At 35.4% G+C, this 22,763-nt stretch overlaps 1 protein-coding gene across 10 annotated transcripts in view; it reads right to left on the reverse strand.

Annotated features, from left to right (window-relative positions):
* Positions 1-22,763, reverse strand: part of DGKB (diacylglycerol kinase beta) — a 697,510-nt gene that overhangs the window by 523,600 nt on the left and 151,147 nt on the right. For all 10 annotated transcript variants that reach the window (XM_058526516.1, XM_058526562.1, XM_058526536.1 and 7 more), the window contains 2 exons: positions 15,447-15,600; positions 1,634-1,774 (listed from right to left, as the gene is read on the reverse strand). In XM_058526516.1, the coding sequence (XP_058382499.1) occupies positions 1,634-1,774; positions 15,447-15,600 (295 nt within the window). The remainder of the gene's footprint in view (positions 1-1,633; positions 1,775-15,446; positions 15,601-22,763) is intronic.

The raw sequence follows: 22,763 nt of genomic DNA on the forward strand, positions 1-22,763 counted from the left end.
GTCTGCCTGTGAGAAGAGTCTGAAGAAGTGGTGACGTCAAAAGGAAAATGCAACTGAATCTGACGTAAGCTTGAAATAGAGCTAGAAAATTAAAAGGAAGAACAGAAGGAAGGGATTGATAACATTGAAGAAAGGTAAGAGGCAGGTCAGGTTTGACTTGATTCATCAAGTGTTTTGAATGATTTGTGGGTTAGCATTCTGCCTGCAATTGTGGACAAAGACTTGTTGATTCGTAGACTCAAACTGAGAACTTAAAAACATGCCTCTTAGGAATTCTAACTTAAAAGCAAAATACTTCCAGTTGACTAAAAATAATTAAACTGTGACACAAAGAACATGTTGGGGAAGGGTGCCTTTATTCAGTCTCAGACCTGGAAAAAATATTTGCCTTTGTATTTTTAAAATCATCCCAAACACAGTCCTGACAGCACCTGAGCAAACTTTCTCTCTGGCTGTCACTTCAATAGAAATTCACTGAATGTTAATATTTATTTTGGAATGAGAGAGATTTCTGTAGGTTCTTAGGAATACAAATAAATCTTGAAATGCAAATATTCAACATTTTGCAATAATAAATATGTATTTAAAGAATGATGTTAATATGGTTTATTCATAACTTAAGCAGGTGTGACTCTTAAATAATCATAGTAAATTCTTTATTAGTAAGAGAAATATTATCAAGTTACTATTAAATTTAACTAAACACGCTTCCTAATCATAATTCTGAGATGTCACAACATTCTATATTTGTTTTAGAAATATCAAATTTAGGAATCATTATCTTCACTATCATTTCAGTAGCAAGAATTTTTAATTTGTTTTAATGATATCCAACATAATCAAGTTAATCAGATTACTGAACACACCAGCAGCTCTATATTTAGCCAGGGCTTTGGAGACAGAATAGATTATTAAATGATCAGGCTTAGAGCAAATATTGGAAAAATATTTTCTTGCATTGCAGTGAGTACAGTTTGCCACCAGAGAGAGCTCAGTCACTATATTTTATTAAAGAGACCAAATATTTCCTTTCAACTAGATGGAAATGCTCTGTCTGAAATACCTGCTATGTTGTAGAAGAAACAAACAGAGCTATTGTTTAATTAATAATATCAAGAGTCAATCTCTATAAATGACACTTTCATATTTGGCATTTGAGACATCATTTGTCCCTTGCAAAGAAAGTGTTAGTGTTGAAGGTTTCAAGGAAGATTTCCAAGGGTGAAAGGTTCAGGCTGCATATGGACAGTCAACTCTCTTGCTGACTAATGAGAAGACCTCCTCATATACTAGAAATAAATGTTTTTTCCAAAATGACTCAAAGGATACTTTCCAATATCATCTTTTTACTAAGCTGGACAACATTAAAAAAAAAGTCATTTGACAGACAAACATGCTCAAGAAATACTCAGTAGTAAATGGAATTTGATAAATAATAACCTGAAATTGATAGATTCTTAGTATTATTTAATTGTCTGATTCACAATTGGGGAAATTTTTAATTATTAACCAAGGTCACCTGATTTAACAAAAATTTAGACAACCATAGTAGATACAATTTTAAGGTCATCAATATCCATTCCCTTCCCCTACCCACAACGTTGATAAGTAAACTAAATGAAGAAACACATACACTCGAGTTTATCCTCGGGTCTTCCTCTTTCAAGGAGAGACAGGTAACAGACAATGTCCTTCAGATGGATTACTTCTGGGGAACACGTATTTGCAGGAGAAGTACGGGGAGGTGTGATGGCACCTTTACTCATTCTCAGACCTGGAAAACAATATATGTCTTTATATTCTTAAAAATATTCACAGTGTTCTCAAACAAAAAACCAACAAAGAAAATAGAGAATGCATAGACCGTGTAGAGAGCTATATATTTCTTAGGCATAGGATAACCTATGTCTAAAAACCTAAAATTCTCTGGAACTCTAGTAAAGCAGAGTCAGACATACTCTATGAGTGCTGTAAATAATGGAGAGTTTTTGGGATTTGGGGACACAGGGACGGCTCTGCCTGACTACTGAAGGGTGTTGGGTCAGGGTCCTACTGCCCAGGGTAAATTGGCAGACAGATTTGAATGCACAAGGAACCACTTTCCTATTCCACCTTTCTCTGCTTTAGGCAGTGACAGCAATAAATCAGCTGGGAAGATACTAAAAATCGACCTTTCACAGAAAAACTGAAGAAGAAACATGAGTCTGTCACAATATGATTATATGTTGATAATCAGGAATCATTCATTCATAAAAACATGTATTTATGCCAAATATTTGCCAGCACCGTGAACAAGACATTGTTTTTGCCATCAAGGAATTTGCACATGAGTAAGAGAGGAAACATAAACAAATATCTGGATAAACATGACATTTAATTAGAGAAGTAAGAACATATGACTGTAGTATGGTTTTAATATGGCCCATATTTTATTTATGAAACCCATTCACTGTGCCTATTCCAAAAAGGCCTGTTCACAACACCTGATGATTGCAGATTGTCTGGCCAATGATAATTAAACTGAAACTCATTCACAATAAATGGTTAGTTCCATCTTACAGGGAAGCCTCTGAAACCAGATCATATGTGCCTGATAAGACCTGAGGGTAAAATCCAATTACCCTTTGAGGTACACTGGGCAACAATGTTTGAGTGAGATGGCTAATGGGCTGAATGGCTACTAGATTCCTAATCAACCAGGAGTTATTGGAATGGAGGGAGTAATCCTAACCAAACACACTTCTACAAGCCTGTCATTCCTTAGCACACCTCTACCTGACCACATCACTTGCTCTATTCTATATCCCTCAATGCATAACTTCGATTGAATGTCTATCTCCTCCAACCATCTCAAGATAGCCAGTGTGTAATTTAATGCATTATGAAAAGTCACATATTAGTTTTATCATTCACAATGTTACTACTAATAAAAGGTACCATTTATTGAGTGTCTAATATGTGGCAGGAACCATGCTGAGGGCTTTAACATGTATCATCTCATTTAATTCTCACATTAATTCTGTACGGTAGATTGTATTATTATTCCCATTTTACAGATGAGAAACAAGCTTATAGAGATTAATTTCCCAGAGTTTCATAGCTAGCAAATCCATCTCCTTTATTCTACACTAATGGCTTACAGACTATTTTTGTTCAAGATCAATAGTAAGAAAAAGTAAGAAAAACAATTTACATCTTAATCCAGCACAATCCACACACACACACACACACACACACACACACGCACACACATCATTAGTAGGTTTCATAACTGCCCCAGTATTTTCTTTTCTACATTAACCTATTCTCTTCTCTTCTATTTCATTCTTAAAAATCTGTCAAAGACCCTCTAAATTGAATTCACTACCTACTAATGGGTCACAACCCACAGTTTGAAAAACACTGCTTTATACCCTTCCTTCATTTTCTTTACCAAAGTCGTACTTATTTCAAATACATCTCTATGCTTCACATTAATTCTACTTGTTTACAGTTATTGAAAAAAGAGATAGATAAATTGATTTTCCTTCTTAACAGAAGTGTCACTATGTCTAATATAAACTAATACACTTATTTTTATAAACCAAGAAGGCAGAGAATTGAAGATAATACTGAGCTTTAAAAAAAAAAAAATTCTGACTAATTCTAACTAACCAGCTACAGCTTAGCCAGCTGCAGGAATAAACAGTTCCAACTTATGATAAAAGACATTTTGGCACCGACCCTTGACGTGACCATAACTTCCAGACTTGGAGAACACAGCACTTGAATTATGGTCGGATAAACTATGACCTAACTCCTCCTGCCTGATGAGCTAATTCTCCCTTCTCTGCTTCCTCCTTATGGTACTGAAATGATCTAATCAGCTTGATTTACCTCTTACACAAAAACTCAGAACAAAACAAAATGGAATGAAAAGAACATGTTGTGACATTCATTTGAAAGAATGCTAAATGTATTACACATTTTCACTTATTTAGAACACTTTATGATCATTTCTTTGTACTTATAAAACTAAGGTGCATGGTATTTCATTATCAGCTTTCATAATACTGAATATAAACTCTTAGAGAATGTGAGGAACATAAATCTTCTGTTTTCCTTTCCTGTATGTAATGTATATATTGAACATGAGCATACATATAATTTATACTTCGCCCTACCTTTTTGAAAAAACATTTTACTATACTAAAATTGTTTTTGTTTGACAAGATGAGTAAATATTTCCCATATTCTGTTCATGACACGTTGTAAACTAAAAGATGTACCATGTATTTAATTGTGTCATAGTTTTACATTTAAAAGAATTTAAAGTTTATAAAAAAAAAGAAATTATGGGCATGTAGACAACACACGTTGAAGAACTAATCCACTCTTCCTTAAGTCCAATTATAGCCAAATTTGAGAGGTAAAATATACATTTTTGCAATGATTTATCAGGTGCATCAAAGAAAAAGATAAAATGTCAAAGACCATTTTCACGATTCCTTCATAACAAAAAAATTCATAGAGCTGGACTTTACTAAATCTGGAGGGGCTGAATTGATGAAAAGCTCATGAGTTTGTTCCTGCTCCCACCCCCTTCCCCAAGATCAGCCCACTTTCTCTTTTGTGGTGAAATGTTTCTTCATATTTTCATTTCATTTTCTGAAAGCAGGCCCTGGGGCCTCAATCTGTCTTCATACAGATTGTTTTTACACCCTATTCTACCATTTATAATTTTTTTTCCTTTCCCTAAATGTGGCTGGAGTTCTTTCCTTCTACTTATCTCCCTCTATGACAGTTCATTGCCCTGAAGAAAAGTCCTTTCCCTTTTAAGCCGTTTGTGCTAATGGTTACACAGGACACACAGGAAACAACGCAAACGGCAAACAAGAAGTCACAAGCCCGATTTCTTGACTGTAGCTCCTCAATGAGATGGTAAATGGAATCCTACATTCCTCTTTAGCAGCAACAGGCTCTGAAAAAGAGGCTCAAAATTCTACTTCCCACTACAAGGGCCATTTTAACCCATCCAATTATCGGTGAAACTCTCCCTTTACAACTGGAACTGAACGCGAAGCTAGGCAAAACAAAAGGTGCTCCTTTGGCCTCAAGTGGTCAATATTTAGCTCTGAATATCATGCAGTTGATTGACACTCAATCCGCAGGTTCTCTCACTTGCCCAAGATTATGCTTCTTTAAATATTTCTTCACAAAAGTGAAGCAAGTGTATATACACACGCACCCACACCATTTATGTCCACACACCTATATCTATCTATACATGTATACGTAATATATTACAATGTACAACACAGCACAAAATAAAGCAAAAAATAAGCATTGTAATTGGAGTGTTTTAGTTTTATTGAGAAGAATTATTTTGTACTTTAAGAGCATTTTTCTGTTTTATGATGATTTTAGTATATATATATCTATATACACTGAAATATGTATATTCTCTTCTCTTCAAAGTTTTAACCTAAAAAATAGTTAGTATTAATCAAGTTGAACATTGCTTACTATTATCAAATTCTCCAAGCTCATGATTTTCATTGTACTCTAATCTAGATACTCCATTTATTGAAACAATAACCTAAAAAGTTTTGTTCGAATAGGTACTTTTAATTCCAGTCTCAAGGTTCGATTACTAGCAAATAAGTTTGGGCTACATGTTCAATTATTGCCTCAGCTCCAGTTCATTTTATTTTCAAACACTTGCATTTCAGATAACGAAAATGGTAGCGTTATCTCCACTGTTTCCCTTTACCTATTAAAGTGAAATTTCAAAATTAATGACATGAATTACATTTCTAAACTTATAAGGCAATAAAACACTCTGGCAATTTGACTTTTCCATTTTTTTTGTACCGGTTCAATTTGCAGAAATTTACCAGGCTTATGAAGCAATTTGTCACATGGTGTGATTATACTTTCAGTATCCACATTAATAGTCATGATGAGTAGCATACATAATTGAGAGTAAAAACACTTATTTTGTATGATCATACATTTCATGATTTTTAGACTTAACCTTCCAACTATGCTTGTCCTACGATAGTATTATAATTATTTTTTATATTTTATGCTTCACAAACTGGCAGCAAAATGAGATAGGCTGGGTTACAAATCAACAAGGAATGTAAATTAGATTATTATGATTCTCCATAAAGTGAGGACAGGCAGTGGGATACAGTCTCTGACAAGAGACTGGGGTCAGCAAAATTCCTCTAAGAACATATTCTGGGTTTCATCTGTTTAGGCATTGGCAAAAACCCCAAACAAGCAATTACAGGGGACAGGGCTTGAAGTGCATGTCTTTGGGGGTGATGTTCTAGGAGCAGAGCAAGCTCTGTGAGGGAGCAATGATAATAACACTCCTGGCTGTGTGCCGACAATACTTTCACACAGTGGTCTTATTTGACCCTATAATTCCACTTTAGAGACGAGAGCGTGGAAAGTCCGAGAGTAAAGTAAACCACGGATGGTTACATAGCAATCTGGCGAGTCAAGAGTTGAAGACAGGTCATCTAGTTCCAAACTTCAGGCTCTTTTCAAAAGCAGTAAAAACAAGATCTGTCTACATCAATCCTGTCTAATAGAATATTCTGCAGTGATAGAAATGTTTTATATATACACTGTTCGATATATTAGTATTAACCATATATGGCTGTTGAGCTCATGAAATGTGGCTGGTGTGACTGAGGAATTGAATTTTTGTTTTATTTAATTGTTAACAAATTTAAATAGCTACATTGGGCTAGTGGCTACCATACTCAATGGTGCAAGTGACATACTGTCTGCAGGAAGAGACTGAAAGTTGGTTGAATTACTCTCAGTTCCCTGAATATATCTAAGTATGGGAATAAAACCACCACACATTAAAAGAGGTCATGATACCAAAATTTCTATATTTTTCACATTAAAAAGAAATCTCAATAACACTCCTTAAATTTTGCTGTATTCTTTCAGAATGCATGACATCTTAGGAAATAAAAAAAAAAAACACATTGAATTTGACCTTTATCCTGTATCTGCAAACTAAAATGCTGGAAAATAATCTGTTTAAGGAATAATTGTAATAGCTGGCATTCACTGAACACTTATAATGTACCTCATACATTATGTTTTGAGTCCCACAATGCCCGGTAAGATAGATGCACTTATTATCTCCATTTTACATTCGAGAAAACAGAGGCAAAGACAAGTAGTGTAGCCACAATTCAAAAAGCAGCCTGAATTGGGATTTTATGCTTTAAGTGTAATTCTGTGGGGCTAGAGAGAGAAAAATAAATCAGAGGAATCTGTCTCCTGCCTCTCAATAAATGACCTTTTGTTTTAAGAGTCTGGTTTTCAAGACTCTTAAGAGTGCATACATTGATTATTTCATAAGGCTTTGGAAGAAAATTAGAAATCTTAGCCATGGTGGAGAACTCTAAATTTTCCTCTTCCACTCAGACCATTCCTTGAGCCATCCATTATAATACGTGTTTGTGAGAAGCGTGTGTACATGTGCTTTTGCACGTATCAACACATTTTCTTATAGGGAAATAGATTACGATTGATTTTTCTTTTCGCTTATCTGTGTTCTCCAGTAGATATACAATTAGCCTGCCCTTTATAAACATAAATCCAAATAAATTTTAAGGACCTTTAATGATTCATGTAAAACTACGTTCTAGGCATTGGGGATAAAGCAATGAACAAAGCAGATGAAAAATCCCATTTTCATAGGGCTTTCATTCTAGTGGATCAAAACAAAACGCTCAATACCATTGAATATGTTCTAGCTATTACTAGGTATTTTGAGGGCATATCACAAATTATATAATGTTACGGTTGATTGGGAACTCTGCAAAGTACTAAACATCACATTTGCCTTTATTAGAATCCCAAAAGTTGTCAATAAATATTTGTGAACATGACAGTGCAATAATCTTAAGATAACACTATCATTTAATATGCAGTTAATAAGATGTAACTGAAAATACAAAAACCCCTTTATCCTGAGTGAATAAATTTAATAGTAAAAATGGAATCTTTGAAGACCAAAATTTTACTTAGAATATTCAGATAGAAGAATAAACAAATCTGAATAATCAAGTCCAATATATTCAAAACCATTTAATAATTAAAGGGGAGATTTAGAGGAAATTTTTCCTTTACTGACAGTAATTATCATAAATGAAACCTTGAAGTTGTGGGTTTTTCTCCAGTTTCCCTGAAGCATTTTCAGGATAAAAGATTTATTGGAGTAAAATAATTTGTGGATTACTACTACTAATAATAATAATTGGAAGTGTGAATTTGGTAACATAGTGGCATAAGAAATGTAATGGTTGATATAAATAAATGCTAATTGGCCAATGGATAGAAATTCTTCTATCTTCAGTTCTAGAGCATTTGTATTTAGGTATATAAGCTGTACAGACTATAATCATTATTATCAATAGTAAAAGTATATCAAGATTAATAAATGTACAAATATATTTTAAATGCTTACTATATGCCAAGATTATCCCTATCTCATAGTCACATAAGCCTTGTACTCTGTTTAGTTTGTGTTTTTCAGGAACTTGTGTGCCCTTTCTTGCATGGGGGAAACTGAAATAGCTTATTAGACACAAAAGACCTATAAAGCTGCCTACAGTAAAAAAAAATACACATATACACACACATGCATATTTTTAATATCCTCAAGACAGTCCTGATAAGAGTAATAGTTTCTTCTCAGCACAATTAATGAAGTGTGTCTTCTGGCAAGAACATTCAGTAAGGTCATTTGGCAAAAAAACAAGTTTTCCCAAAGGTTCAAATACTTCATTTTCATTGTACAATTTTCTGTTCTTAATTGATTAACTTCCTCATGGACAAAAAGGAACTGTTTCTCCTTTTTCTGCCTAAAAAAAGTGCTTGGGGTATAACTCTCCAGTTGTATAGAAAACATGAAAAGAGCTAAATACTACTACTGATATTGTAACTCAACAGCACAAATCAGTTAACCATTGCCACATCAGATGGGCAGTGAGAGGGGACCAAAGATAAAATATCTTAACTTTGTCAGAGATAGTTGTTATTATTCTCCATCTTAAATATCTTCTGGACCCTTTTATACCGTCAGCCTCATTCCCCTTCATGATAGCTTCCACATCACTGTCAGTATGAGTATTTTCTGGCTTAAATCTTATAATGGCTCTCCAATTTCTTCTGGATAAAATCTAAAACTTAGCATGACAGACAAAACTCTTCACCATGTGGCCTTGGCTACCTCTCCCGCCTCTTGGCTCCAGCCGTTCTCCTCCAGTCAGTTCACCCGGCCCAGCCCAAATGAGTCAAGGCATAGACCCAGATCTCTCAGTGCTGCAAATAAGTCTACCTTCCTCCAACCTCCTCAGGCCATCATGACTCTGATCCTACCAAGACTCCTCCCCCAACCCCACCTCGAGGCTGTGCCCTGTCCTTCCAAGGTCATGACTACGATCTGCTCTGGGACCATCAAAAATGATCTCCTTATGACCCTTATCCCAGTTTCAGTCAGTCATGAGAAGCCCAGGACTCCCAGTCATCCTCAGCCTTGACCTGCACTTTCTGTCTGGTTCATTTTTGCCAATAACACTCATTACCATCTGACATGCTATGTACATTTTTACTTATTTATTAGTCTTTCCCCACTACAGAGTTATACCACAAGTACTTTTTTCGGCAGGCTATGGGGGGCGTAGCTCTATTTTGGTCACTAATGTAACCCCAGCAATTTGAATAGAATGTGGCACACTGTAAATGACCAATAAATATTTTTAAATGAATAAATATCGTATGTCTTACAGTTTGTGTACTGTCCTTTGATAGGACATGTTTTTTATATCTGAATAGAAATGTACATGTTGCTTTCTCTTCTTGGAACTCCCTTCCCATTCTCTTCCACCCGTACCTGCCCACTCCCACCCGCTACTTAACCTGGATAATTTCAATTTACGGTTAAAATCTCAGTCAGATGATCCTGATAAATAGATCACAGCATTTATTTTATTGGAATATAATTGATCACCTAATTGTCTTTCTTTCTGCTTGGCTCTAAAGGACCCTCAGCTTTCCTGTGGAATTCATGGCACATAATGTGTTTAAATAAACAGATGGTTGGATGCATGAATTAACGAATTAATAAAATGAATAATTAAATGGCAAAACTGGTCAATTTACTATATAATCTAATTTAAGGGCGCTAGGAAAATCTTCCTTTCTTGCCCTATAAAACAATTAATAAGAAATAGCAAAAGCTCTTACACTGACCTATGGCTAATAACAGACATTTACTACTATAGAGTCAATGTTTTGGACATTGTGGAGCCAACAGAAATATATATTATGAGTGTCTAAACCAGTTAATAGATCATATTACATTCTCTTTCAATTACTATATTTTTAGAGTAACAGTTTACTAATAATTGCTGTTAATTGTTATCTTGTACAAAAATAAAGATAAGTTAGCTGAAGGTAGTTAATTCCTGGAGTTTCTGTGCAAAGTTGGCATAGATGGGAGTTGGGAAAAGCAGGATTCACGAGCCATTCTACAAGAAGCTGATGATGGTGTGGCTTTTACAAGGGTGCCAGGGTTGCTTCCCAGTTGCAAGTATCCCATCTTATTGATCATTGCATTCCTAGCATGAAACACAGCACGTGCTATTGAATTAGAGTGAAGCGTTAGCTGAGGCTTGAAGGAGTTGAGTTTTGCTGTGAGATAAGGGCAGCGGAAATATCATGTAGGACAGCACAGAGTCCTGAGTAAGCAGAGCAGGTTTAGGTCACAGCAAACAGTTGGATATAAAAAGGGTCTGGGGTGCATGAAGCAAGAAGACAGAGAGAATTAAGACTGTGGGCAGACTCTATAGGCTGCATAGTGTTGTGCTTAATGCTATGGAACTCAGATTTTATCGTCTTCTTAACTGCATTGCCCAGGCCCTGGAGTCTCATTAAGGGCACTTCAGGAGGGAGTCTCTCAAAAGGTGGGGAGAAGGCAGAGTGATTAGGACTCCCTGTACTCATCTCTCTCCACATCTCCTCCCTCCACCAAAGCAACTCTGCTTTAATCAGCTTTAAATATCAGGGATTTCAGTTTACTTGGAAAACAAAAGTTTAAAAAACATTCTACAAGGTGATAGTGAAGACCTGAAACTTGGAAACTCAGGAGTAATACAATCAGGGTTCTGTGTTAAAAAGAACATTTTGGAGATGGGAAGTCAGCCATGCTAACTGATAGTCTATGGCACAAACAACGCTGAATCAAATGGACACTGGCAGAACGTTTGAGAAGAAGTTATAATGAGTAATAGAGAGCATTTTGTGATTAACCAAACATGGCGGGTGAGGCAGTAGAGGGTAGAAAGAGTCCAAGATTTTAGGGTTGGGAAATTGATAGATACATAGGTTCCATTCACCCAGAGAGTAGATAGCAATAGAAACAGGTTTGGGTAGAATATAATTATTTGACTTTTAGACACATTTAGTTTGATTCCTTATGGGACACCCAGATGAAGAGCTCCATCTGGAGTATAGTTAATATACATTCTCTGTGAGCTGAATAAACAGTTCTGGATTATGTGTGGGATAATTGAGACATTTTATATTAGACAGTGTCTATTTTTTTGCATGGTATGAAAAAACGTCGTCTGTTGAGAAAGAGGGGAAAGATTTGAGTAAACTAAAGAGGTTTGGAAAGTTTAACCTAACTAATCTAGGAGACAGCAGGAAGAATAAACACTTTTTTATGATAGATTTTTTAAAAAGCTGAAGAGGTGTTAAGACCAAACTAATACTGAGTGTTAGGAATTTGTAGTGGCAGCAATCTGTGTATTTACGAAATTTCTCTTTGGTTATGCTAAGGGTTCAAGTTGTAGGGACTGAAATATGAGATCATAATATTGATTCATGGTTGAAAGTTTGTGAGCCACTTGCAAAAAAGAAAGGTTCCAAATGATTGAACAAATCTGTAAAGAGAGTAGTTCAAGTGATGGATTCTAGTGATGAAGGTAAAATCAGAAGTTGGTCATTGGATTGGCAAAGAGATGAGGGATTAGGTACCTGGCATTTACAGTGAAGCAGAAGAGGTTATGAGAGATAGTGCATTAGGGATATCTTCAAAAATCAAAAGTCCAGTTGAGAACAGTAGAAATAATCATCTTATATTTAAATAGGTAGTAAGAGTCACTTATATTGCAACGAAATGTTCCAAACAATAAATCATCCACTACATGAAATGCCAGATGGATCATTAGGTATTACAGGTTCAACAAAACATAACTACACAACACACACATATACACCCTTTATACCTATTTATAACTATTTTAAAAATTTTTATTATATAAAAACTAAATTTTTACTTTTACCATATCTTCTATACTTGATTATCGTTCATTAAAAAGAATAAGAGTTTTTTCATTTTAATTTTGGTTTTTACTGAGAAGCCCTCATTGTTCAGCTGATACACAGAGTCAAGAATAGCTATCATATTCCTAATGGTATTGTGGTAATGAAATTTGGTGAACTCTAAGAGGAGATAAGCAAAGCAGATTATAGCACCTCTCTATTCAAATAGCTTTTTCTCTTTTTTCAATTTTCACATTTTTTCAAAATGTGATTTTTCAACCACAAATACATCTTGTGTAGATAACTTAGATTATTGCAAAGCAACTTTCCGGGAATAAAATACATTTATTTTTCAGTTTCTGAGTCAAGGCTACTCCAAGTCTTTAAAAATTTTCTTGTTGTCTAGGGTTCCTTATTCTCCAGAAAAAAAAAAAAAAAAAGCAAAAAACTATCAAAGGAAAGTCTGAAAAGGATATAGGGTTAGAAACAGTCCTACAAAGGACACTATGCCCTCATGTTTTAAAAGGTGGAGGCCAAGCTTTGAAAAGGAATCACAGTTTAACTTATTATTGCTGCATGAGGGTTGTTACATAGCCATCTTATAATTCCTTTCAAGTAGATTTGTACAGAATATGTGATTGTCCCAAATGAAGTACAAGCTGTTATTCCTTATTTCTTTTCCATTTTGAAACTTAATTTGATTTCTGCTTCTTGTAAATTTGGCGTCTTCTATGTAGTACTTACTATATGCTATTTGAAGAAAAGAGGGTTTGAGATTTGAATTTCTCACAAAACTACCTAAGTAATTAGAATGCTTCTCTTTTCTCCAAGTCTGACACAATTATTCAGACAGACAATACATCAAAAAGTGTTGTCCCTTCTTCTTCCTCAAAACCCAAGGGCAGTACTGCTTCATGCACAATTAAATAAGGGACACTTTGTTATTTTATAGCATGAAATGGTGAACAGGGAAGTTTTAATTTCTAGATAAAAATAAGGAATTGTCTCATTTTAAAATATTCAGCCCAGAACACACGTAAACTCTAATATGACACTTTAAGGACAGACCAAATGGAACTCTTTCAGAGAAAAACAGCAAGTATGGCGGGTCCTCTCAATTCACGACATAAGGGGAATTATTTAAGGAACTAAAAATATTTTATGGGTAAAGATTATGTTAAACATATTAGCAGTTATATATTTTGAAGAGATCAAAATATATCATGTGGAAGGTATACACTTGTTTTAAAAAAGCTTGGACCAACATATGATTGCTTTAGGAAAAATATGTTACTTCGTTAACAGAAGGGAGAGCAGCACTACATAAAGCTTATTAATAGTGTGGTCTCTCCATCAGATTGCCCAAGTTTTGTTTATGGCTCAACCACCTATTTCTTAGCTACATGTATTAAAATTTTTATTTATTAGAGTGACGGTTATTAAACTTCTCATCTCTTTACCCACACTTTGATATTTTACTTTGTGGTGCTGGGGCTAGAAGTCTCTAGACCAGTGGCTCCCCTGGGATCTGTAGGCCCCATTCGGGGGATTTGTAAGGTCAAAATGATTTCACTGATGATTCTGAGATATCATTAGCTTTTTTTTGCTCTCATTCTTTCATGAGTATACAGTGGAGTTTTCAAGAGGCTACATGACATATGATAAGGCAACATGGAAGCAGATATGGTTATTCAGCTGTCTTCTATGAAGCCCGATGTTAAAGACGTTTGCAACAACGTAAAACAATGACACTCTTCTCACTAGTTTTTTTTTGAAAATAGTCATTTTTCAAAAAGGTTTGTTATTTTTGTTAACATGTAATAAGCTGATCATCGTTATTTTTAGCTCTCATCTTTAATATGGTAAATAGCAATACCTATCACCCACAAAAACAAAAACTCTTTGAGGTCCTCAATAATTTTTAAGGGCCCAAAGGAGTCCTGAGATCAAAGAGTTCGAGAAACGCTGCTGTAGGCTATTTTTCTCCATTGTCAGCTGGAAACCTGTCGGGTTCACAGGGGGCGCTAAAGAGACATGAGAAGGAAAGAGGAGGGCTGGTTCCTGCTAGTCTACCGCCACCTCCTGTTAGATCTTTTCAGCATTTCACCCTTGCAGCACAAGTTTCCAGTAGCAATAGGCTCTAGTCTCCAGCTTATTTCTACGCCAAGAAAGGCACAGACCATGATCCTGCACAGACCATGGTGATGCTCCTAAGAGCTCTGACTTCTAGGGCTGCAGGCCCCCCTTGAGCTCCTGCGCTACCACAGCCAGCCAGTAAGTATCCCCTCCACAGAAGTCCAAAGGTGAGATCTGCCAGGTAACACCCTCCCCTCAGAACTCTGCATCTCAGCTCCAAGAGGTCCTTCCTCCAAGCTTCTGGGTTTTGATTCTTTCAGCTTAGAGGCGGCATATGCTTCCTGTGGCTCTATCTCTGCGTTATCTCAGTGTTCACCTTTGCTTTTTCAACTCTCATACACTGTTTAACCAATTTCCTATTTCACATTCTCTAGAGTAATATAGTGAGATTTCTGTTTTCCTGACTGGATAGAGACTAAAACAATTAGCAACAGATAATGTATTAGACATCTCTAAAAAAGCTACACTAATGAGAGAACCAATCATCTCTATGGTGACAAAAATTTAATCAAATAGCTGAGAGAAAAATCAAAACTCTGTTCCAGGCTTACAAATCTAAAAATGTGAAACGAAAGAATATTGGTAATCTGTAGAATTGATATTAAACATTATGTTTTCTAGATGTAAATGCTTTGTGACTACATTTTTGTATATACATTATCCAGTCATTTAAAGAGCACTTTTCCATACTTGATGGAAGTATCTCTTAAAATTATTACTTAAACATAGAATTCTAAGACAACGAGTGACAAGTGATGGATAATGACACAGTGTATTTTCTTTAATGTTTAGCTATTATTACATTGGAGACATTTTAAATACTTTGCACAATCTTAGTATGAAAGTATAAACAAAAGGAATTTTTAAGCAAATCATCTCTTCTCTTGTAGAGAATTTGATACTGATTTTCCTTTTGAAGTTTCTACTATATATAAATTTTTAAAGTAAATAATGAAACTTACCACCAGAAAGGAGAGCAGGCTTACTTTTTACCATTGGACTAGAATGAGGAAACTTGTTGCTAAATGACATGAAAAGGTGTGCTGTGAAATCATCGGGAAGCTCGGCTTCCAGGAATGTCTTCATAAATAGCTTGAAACCTTCAAAATCTATTGTCTGAAAAAAAAATTTTAAACATATATTTTAAGACTTGGCCAATGTTAAGATTTTGTGCTGTGTTCAAAATCATTAGTAGTAGAAATGACCTCAAACATTTTTATATCCAAGTCTACAAAAGGAAGGTAACTATTTGAGAAATAGATCGGGCAGTCGTGGGCTAACATCGGTGATTAGATACATTACGTCTTACCTGCAGCACTGTAGCAGGAAAAGCAGGAGCTTTCCAGTCAGACATTTCCATTTCCACTGTATCTGTATGACTTTAAAAGTTTACTCTTTGAAATTTAGTTTCCTCCTCTGTAAACTGGGAATAATATTCTCAATCCCACAGAGTCGTTACAATGATTAAATCAGGCAATTAACATGAACATGCCAATGCAGAGTCATGGACACTCTGAAAGAAGGGAATTTCTCTCATCTCTTTCCCTTGTCTTTAATAGTGAATATTGTTTTCAAGGATTGGAAAAAGCGGTTAACATTAAAGTTTCACTCTAACACCAAGATCAATTGATAAAAAATTCTGAAGTGAAAATCTAAAACTTCCTATTCAGACTTTCAAAGAAACCTATTTCAAGATCCTTGTCCTCCCTTACTCACTGCATGATTATAAAAGAGTAGACATTTATTTGGAGATACCATTGTTGCATTGAGAGTCTCCATGATGTTCACTTGGGAAAATGACAATGGAAGCCACTTTCTAGCCTCAAGTTCATGAGGCGATGTCACAGGAGCCACCCGAAAGTTTGCTTTCTCCAAGGAGATGAGGACAGTAGGTCAGGATCTGACTCCTGCCTGGGAAATTGAGGACAAGGGTGCAGGTGCTTTGGGGTAAAGGCAAGTAAAATGGATTGTATTGGGCTTGGCCAATATTCCCTATAACTGCAAGGATGACAATGCGTAAATGTTTCCTGGGAAATAGACGTAGACCACATGAAAGAAAAGGCCAATAGTGTCGTGTCGGGTCCTATCCAGTAGGCCATTTGAAGAGACTAGGAGACCTACCAAGAAAAAGCTGGAGTAAAGCCACATCTTTCCAGATCAAGAGAGTACAAGGATGATGTCCTCATAGGAAGCCCTTGAAGGGTATTTTTTTTTCTTACCCAGTTTAATATAACTGAGATGAAACTGAAAATAGGGCAAAAATAAAATTTGGCAGACTGGTGCTCTTTATTTCGTTCAAACTCCTGGCCAATGAGAATAAAGTTAATTTCTTAAGCTGCTACTTTGGATAGATAAAGTCTATTTTTCCTATGTAATAACATTAGGGTATGGTGGTAGAGAATGACCAATTTTATTATTGCATTATTTTGAATAAACTTAAAATGGAATATGATATACAGGGATATCATGAGAGAAAGCATATTTCTGTAGATTAGATCATGTGCCAATGAAGTATATGTACTGTGTATGCTTTTGTACCTAATATCTCAAGTCATCTGATTGGCATCAGATGCCAATCCTCCTCTTTTTTGCTGTGGAAGACTGGCCCTGGGCTAACATCCGTGCCCATCTTCCTCTACTTTATATGGGACGCTGCCACAGCATGGCTTAACAAGCGGTGCGACGGTGTGCACCCGGGATCCGAAACGGTGAACCCCGGGCCGCCGCAGCGGAGCGCGCGCACTTAACGGCTTGCGCCACTGGGCAGGCCCCAAGATTATATTTTCAAACAAAATTATTTTAAGCCAAGAGTTTAACGTGGTAACACAGGAAAACAACAATCAACCAAAAAACAAGGACTTCAGAATAAAACAATTTTGTTTCATATTCCAATACCTGCAACTTGCCATTTGAGTGATTTGGGGCAAAGAATTTCTCTGCTCTTTTAAGGAAACAACCTGCCACATCTCAAGCGTGTGCTCTTTATAGAGCCTTACATAACCCACATAGAACCTCCTTGAAATTGGCGCTTGTGATTTAATGATGAAAACCAGAAAAATAGCCAATCAAAAGGAAAAAATGAACTGTAATGTATGGCATCCATTTTAATAAGGAATGCGTTACTCTTGGTCCTTCTTTTTTGAGTTTCCAGAAAAACTTTCTGAATGTTCTCGAGTATTGCAGCTCTCCCTTGCTCAGCAAGCAAAAAACAGCTTAGTTTTATTCTCTGACAGCTCCAAGCCTTAACTTCATCCATATAAGATCAACCTTTCAGAGTTGTGGCCTAAATGGAATAATAAATTGATGAAATGGACTTAACGTATCCTTGGGCACACAGTATGTAAAATAAATAAAATCATAGAATAAAAAGAAGCACTGGCTTGAGGTTAGATGGACTTTTTATTATCTTAATTTGCTCTTCTCCTAATTGGTCCAGAAAATTGGAAAGTTCACTGCATCTTCGCAAATCAAACCAGCAGTTTTTTGTGTCTTAGATATTTTGCTATAATTGTTCTGTTTCAGGCAACATTGGCAAATTACTGCTTTCAGAAAGCAAACATTTAAAAACAAATTATCTTACTTTAAAAAATAAAAGCCTGTTACAGACATAAAAATGAAATAAAAATTTCCTCAGTTCTCAAATGATTTTTACAAGATGATGTCATCCTATTTATTACTGAAATTTTACTGATGATCTAAACTTCTTTCTCCAACTTCTTTAGTGGGTGCAAACTTCCTTTCTCTTACATTTCCTGTCATTACATGCAGCTTACAATGCTGCAAAATCCAAATTTCTTTAACACCAAAAATTAGCTGCTTCAGTGTTTCCAATTCATTGAGGAATTATTCTTCAACACCTTTCTTGGTTAATCCAACTCCTCTTTTCTTTTTTAAAATATTTTCAAATCTCTTCTAAAATCTTATGTTGTCCAAAATATCAAACATTTCTATAAGTGGATAGTGCCCTCAATATTTACATTTTCCTTATCTCATGATTTAGCAGAACATTTCCAAATTTTAGGTATCTTATTTTCTACTGCTGTCACGTAGCAGCATTAGAATTGGTTTTTGAAGATTGTGATCTTTAAACAGAATGGATCATTTATATGTATATCAATGGAAACACTAATGAAAAAAGTTGGGTAGGACTTAATTGAGTGAGTGTTCCAAAATCAAATTGGTTGTAAGCTCAAACAGAGACATACACCAAAGAATGCTTAAAATTTTGAAAACTGCTTTATCATTTTCTTTTTTCCATAAGGAGCAGCCAGCAGACTATTTAGGGAGATAACATAGAGAATCTGTAAAGAATACAGACTGAAGGAGCTGCTCAGAGGTTGCTGCCAAATTGGCACAAATTCAAATCACATTTCTGTACGCCTTTCATTCTTATATCTGACCATCTGGATCCTTTGGTTTTAAATCCCTACTAATACTAAAGAAATAACACTAGCGTTCATCCAAGTAGATTCAAAGTGAATGAAAATAAATGTCATCACTCTGTCATTAATTTATTTTGGCTGTTAAGGGTGGAGATTTTCTCATATTCAGCAAATGTTCATTGCACACCCACTCTCTATTGGGCTCTGTTCTAAGTGTTGGGGTAAAGATGTTACTGGAACATCCAAAAATCCTTCCACCAAGGGGTTTATCTTCTGATGAAGACAATAAGAAAATAGCAAAATAAATAGGCTAAATGTACAATGTCTGATGGTATTAAGTGTTGTAGAAAAAATAAAGAAGGAAAAGATTTACATATTGGGGAGAAGGAGACACGTGCAGTTTTAAATCTGATGACTAGGAAATGAGAATCTGTTCTTTGAATAAAGATTTAAAGGAGATGAGGGAGAGAGCTTTGCACATATTTGGAGAAAGAACATTCCAGATAGACAAAACAGGTAGTGCAAGTGCCCCGAGGTGTAAAGACGCTCCTGTATTAGAGGAATTTCTATAGGAGCCAGTGAGGAGGGGAGCAGGAGACTGGAGCAGGAGGGAGGGAGGACTAGCGTAGTAGGATAGAAGGTCAGAGATATGGTCTTTGGTGGTGTGTGGACTGGGGCAGATCAAGTAGGATATTAGACCACCAATAAAAAGTTACAGCTTTAAGATGGAGTGAGAGGAATGGTCATTGGAGAGTTTGCAGCAGGAAATCATACTATCTGACATATTTTAACAGGATCATATGATCATAATAACACTCCTTTATACCAGACAGAAGATAGTCTACATTCAATATTCACATTTTTCAAACAAACTTGTATACACAGCTAATTAATAAATGATCTTTAAAAGACAAAAATGAATCATTGAACTATTATGGATTAAGTAACTAGTTAAAATCATGGACAAAGAAGTGACTTTAATTCATTAATCAACAAGTGTTGATCGAGCACCTACTCTGTGTACATTCCTATGTTAGCTACTGGGCAAAAGAACTCTGACCAGACGAGGGTGGGCAATAACTTAAATTAGCCAGAAGTTTTCTTTCATCATTTTCATTTCAATCTTGCTTTCTAATTTATATCAATAAATAATTACGTTAAATTGAAAATTGATATAAAGGCCATTGAGCCAAAGTGTATAAGTTAACATGCAGCATGGTTAACTTCCTAAGATTTCAAATACACATTTTTTTGTGTGTGAGAAAGATTAGCCCTGAGCTAACATCTGTTGCCAATCCTTCTCTTTTTGCTGAGGAGGATTGGCCCTGGGCTAACATCCATACCCATCTTCCTCTACTTTATATGTGGGACACCTGCCACGGCATGGCTTGATAAGCAGTGCATCGGTCCGTGCCCAGGATCTGAACCTGCGAACCCTGAGCGACCAAAGCAGAGGGGCGTGAACTTAACTGCTAGGCCACCAGGCTGGCCCCTCAAATACACATTTTTGATATTAAAATACTTTCAGAGAAATGTGTATTTTTAAATGTCTCATTCCTTATGTGTATCTTGTACTGCAATTGATTCTTCATTGCTTCAAATTTCAGAGAGCTCCTTGATAGTCCCCTAAAGCTGCCATGTAGAAACTTCCTTTAAAAAGAAAGAGTGAAAAGGGTGAAAATCGGGAACTTTTTAAAATTAGTTTCAGCAAATGAAAAGATTTTTATCACCTCAGAGGCATGTAATCCATTAACTGTAGCTTTACCTAAGACTAACATTTATTAAGACTAAGTAGAGAGAAAATTAGAAGTATATTTTTTAGTAAAAGATGGTAAATGGCAAGAAAAACAATGCTACTACAAGTTATTTTAGTAATCATGAAATGCAAATAACAGATTGGAAGAATTTTATGCAAAAAATATATTTTTTTTTTTGGTGAGGAAGACTAGCCCTGAGCTAACATCTGATGCCAATCTTCCTCTTTTTGCTGAGGAAGATTGGCCCTGGGCTAACATCCGTGCCCATCTTCCTCGACTTTACGTGGGATGCCGAGACAGCATGGCTTGACATCAGAGTGCGCCCGGGATCCGACCCTGCGAACCCCAGGCCACCAAAGCGGAGCGTGCTCACCCAACCGCCACACCACTGGGCCAGCCCCAGCAAAATATTTTTATTGTAATTTTCAATATATTTTGTAATCAAAGGTCTGTATCCAACTAAATTTTGTACTTCAGTTGGAATCCATTTTAATCTAGCATGACACTGTCTTGTTTGTTTTTTACTGTTGTCACTAGGACAGGTGTGAGCTGTTACTGAAGCACACACATAAATGCTTTAAAGTTATTTTCTCCTTGAAAAAAAAACCCAATCAAGATTTCTTGAACAATTATGTATATATAGTTTTCATTAATAATGTCAGTTTTTAATTATTGCTTACTTATATGTTGACTTTTAAATAAAATTTCCAAAGGGAGTTCTCTTGATGCAGATATGTGTGCAGGCATATTTACAAGTATATCTTCTTCCCTGCTGGAGTATAAGATCCAACACAACTTTGTATCACATACTGTTTAGTATAAAGTCTTTTACGTTGTAGATGTTTTACATTACATTAGTGTCTTCTATTATATTATCTATTTGAGGTATGGACACTGGAATTGCAAAAATAGCAAAATTTCACTCAATTACCTCTTTGTAGGCAATCTAGCAAGAAAGAAAATTGATTCAAGTGGAATGATAAGAATTTGTAAAATAGAATAAACACAAAAAGCTTCTCAGAAGGAATATATTCTTTCACTTAATAAATCTCAAATGAGATTATTTTAAAGTATAATAGTGTATGGCTATATATTTAATATTTTAGCAGATTAAAACTAAACAAATCAACAAAACTAATACTAACAAAATAACCAAGAATTTGGAAGGGTTTCAAATATATACTATCTCATACATTCTGTCCTTTTCAATCCATCAAGGCCCAAATCTACCCGGGTTAGTATTGGGAGAAACATCAAGTTGGGAAGGTGTGGAAGACCAGGAAATATCCAGCCAACATGTAAGAATGAGGGATTGAGATTTTACAACTGGGTCAGAGAATCCCCTAATTATTTTCAGAGCTTAAGAATTTCTCAAGTTAAAGTGTTGTGTCAGCAATTTGTAAAATAGATTTATTAGTTTGACATTCTCATAGCAAAGATCATCTTGACCATTTCTGTTTCTCCCACAGAACCAGAGACAATATCTAGTACATATTATACATGCAATAAGTGCATTTGAAATGCAATCCAATAGCTCCTTTCTGTTCCAAATGCTTTTCTTATCTCCTGTAAGCTTATCTCTCATTGGTGGATATTTTTATGCCAAACTACTCCTTAAAGCCTCCAATCTCTCCTTTTAATCTTTATAGTCAGTGATATGATCTATTATCCATAAATGGAAAGATATTAGAAATATGATTAAAATGTTTGTTGCATATAATGGTAACACTATCTAAATGTTACCGCGTTCTAGGAACTGCACCAAGTAGGTTCCATGTATGCTACACTTTAATCCTCACAATAACCCAGTGATTAGATGCTATCACTCCTATTTTACAGATGAGGAAACTGAGGCTTGGAAAAGTTAAGTAAATTACCCAAGGTCAAAAGCTTCTAGTTAGCACCAAGGACCTAAATATTTCTTATTTCAAAGTCCACTCTTTTATAGTTAATCAAAGTATAATTTTACAGACAGATTTTCCAATATTCACACATGGTACAAGACACTGTGCCACTGGTTTATCACTATCAAATGTATTGACTAGTCTATCAATAAGCTTGCTATTTCAGAAAAAGGGATATAAAATAAAGTATAAAAATAAAAAGTAATGGTATAACTATCTACTCAGTTGCCTTATCT

Source organism: Diceros bicornis, chromosome 3 (assembly GCF_020826845.1).
Source record: "Diceros bicornis minor isolate mBicDic1 chromosome 3, mDicBic1.mat.cur, whole genome shotgun sequence".
In the NCBI taxonomy this organism is placed as follows: domain Eukaryota; kingdom Metazoa; phylum Chordata; class Mammalia; order Perissodactyla; family Rhinocerotidae; genus Diceros; species Diceros bicornis.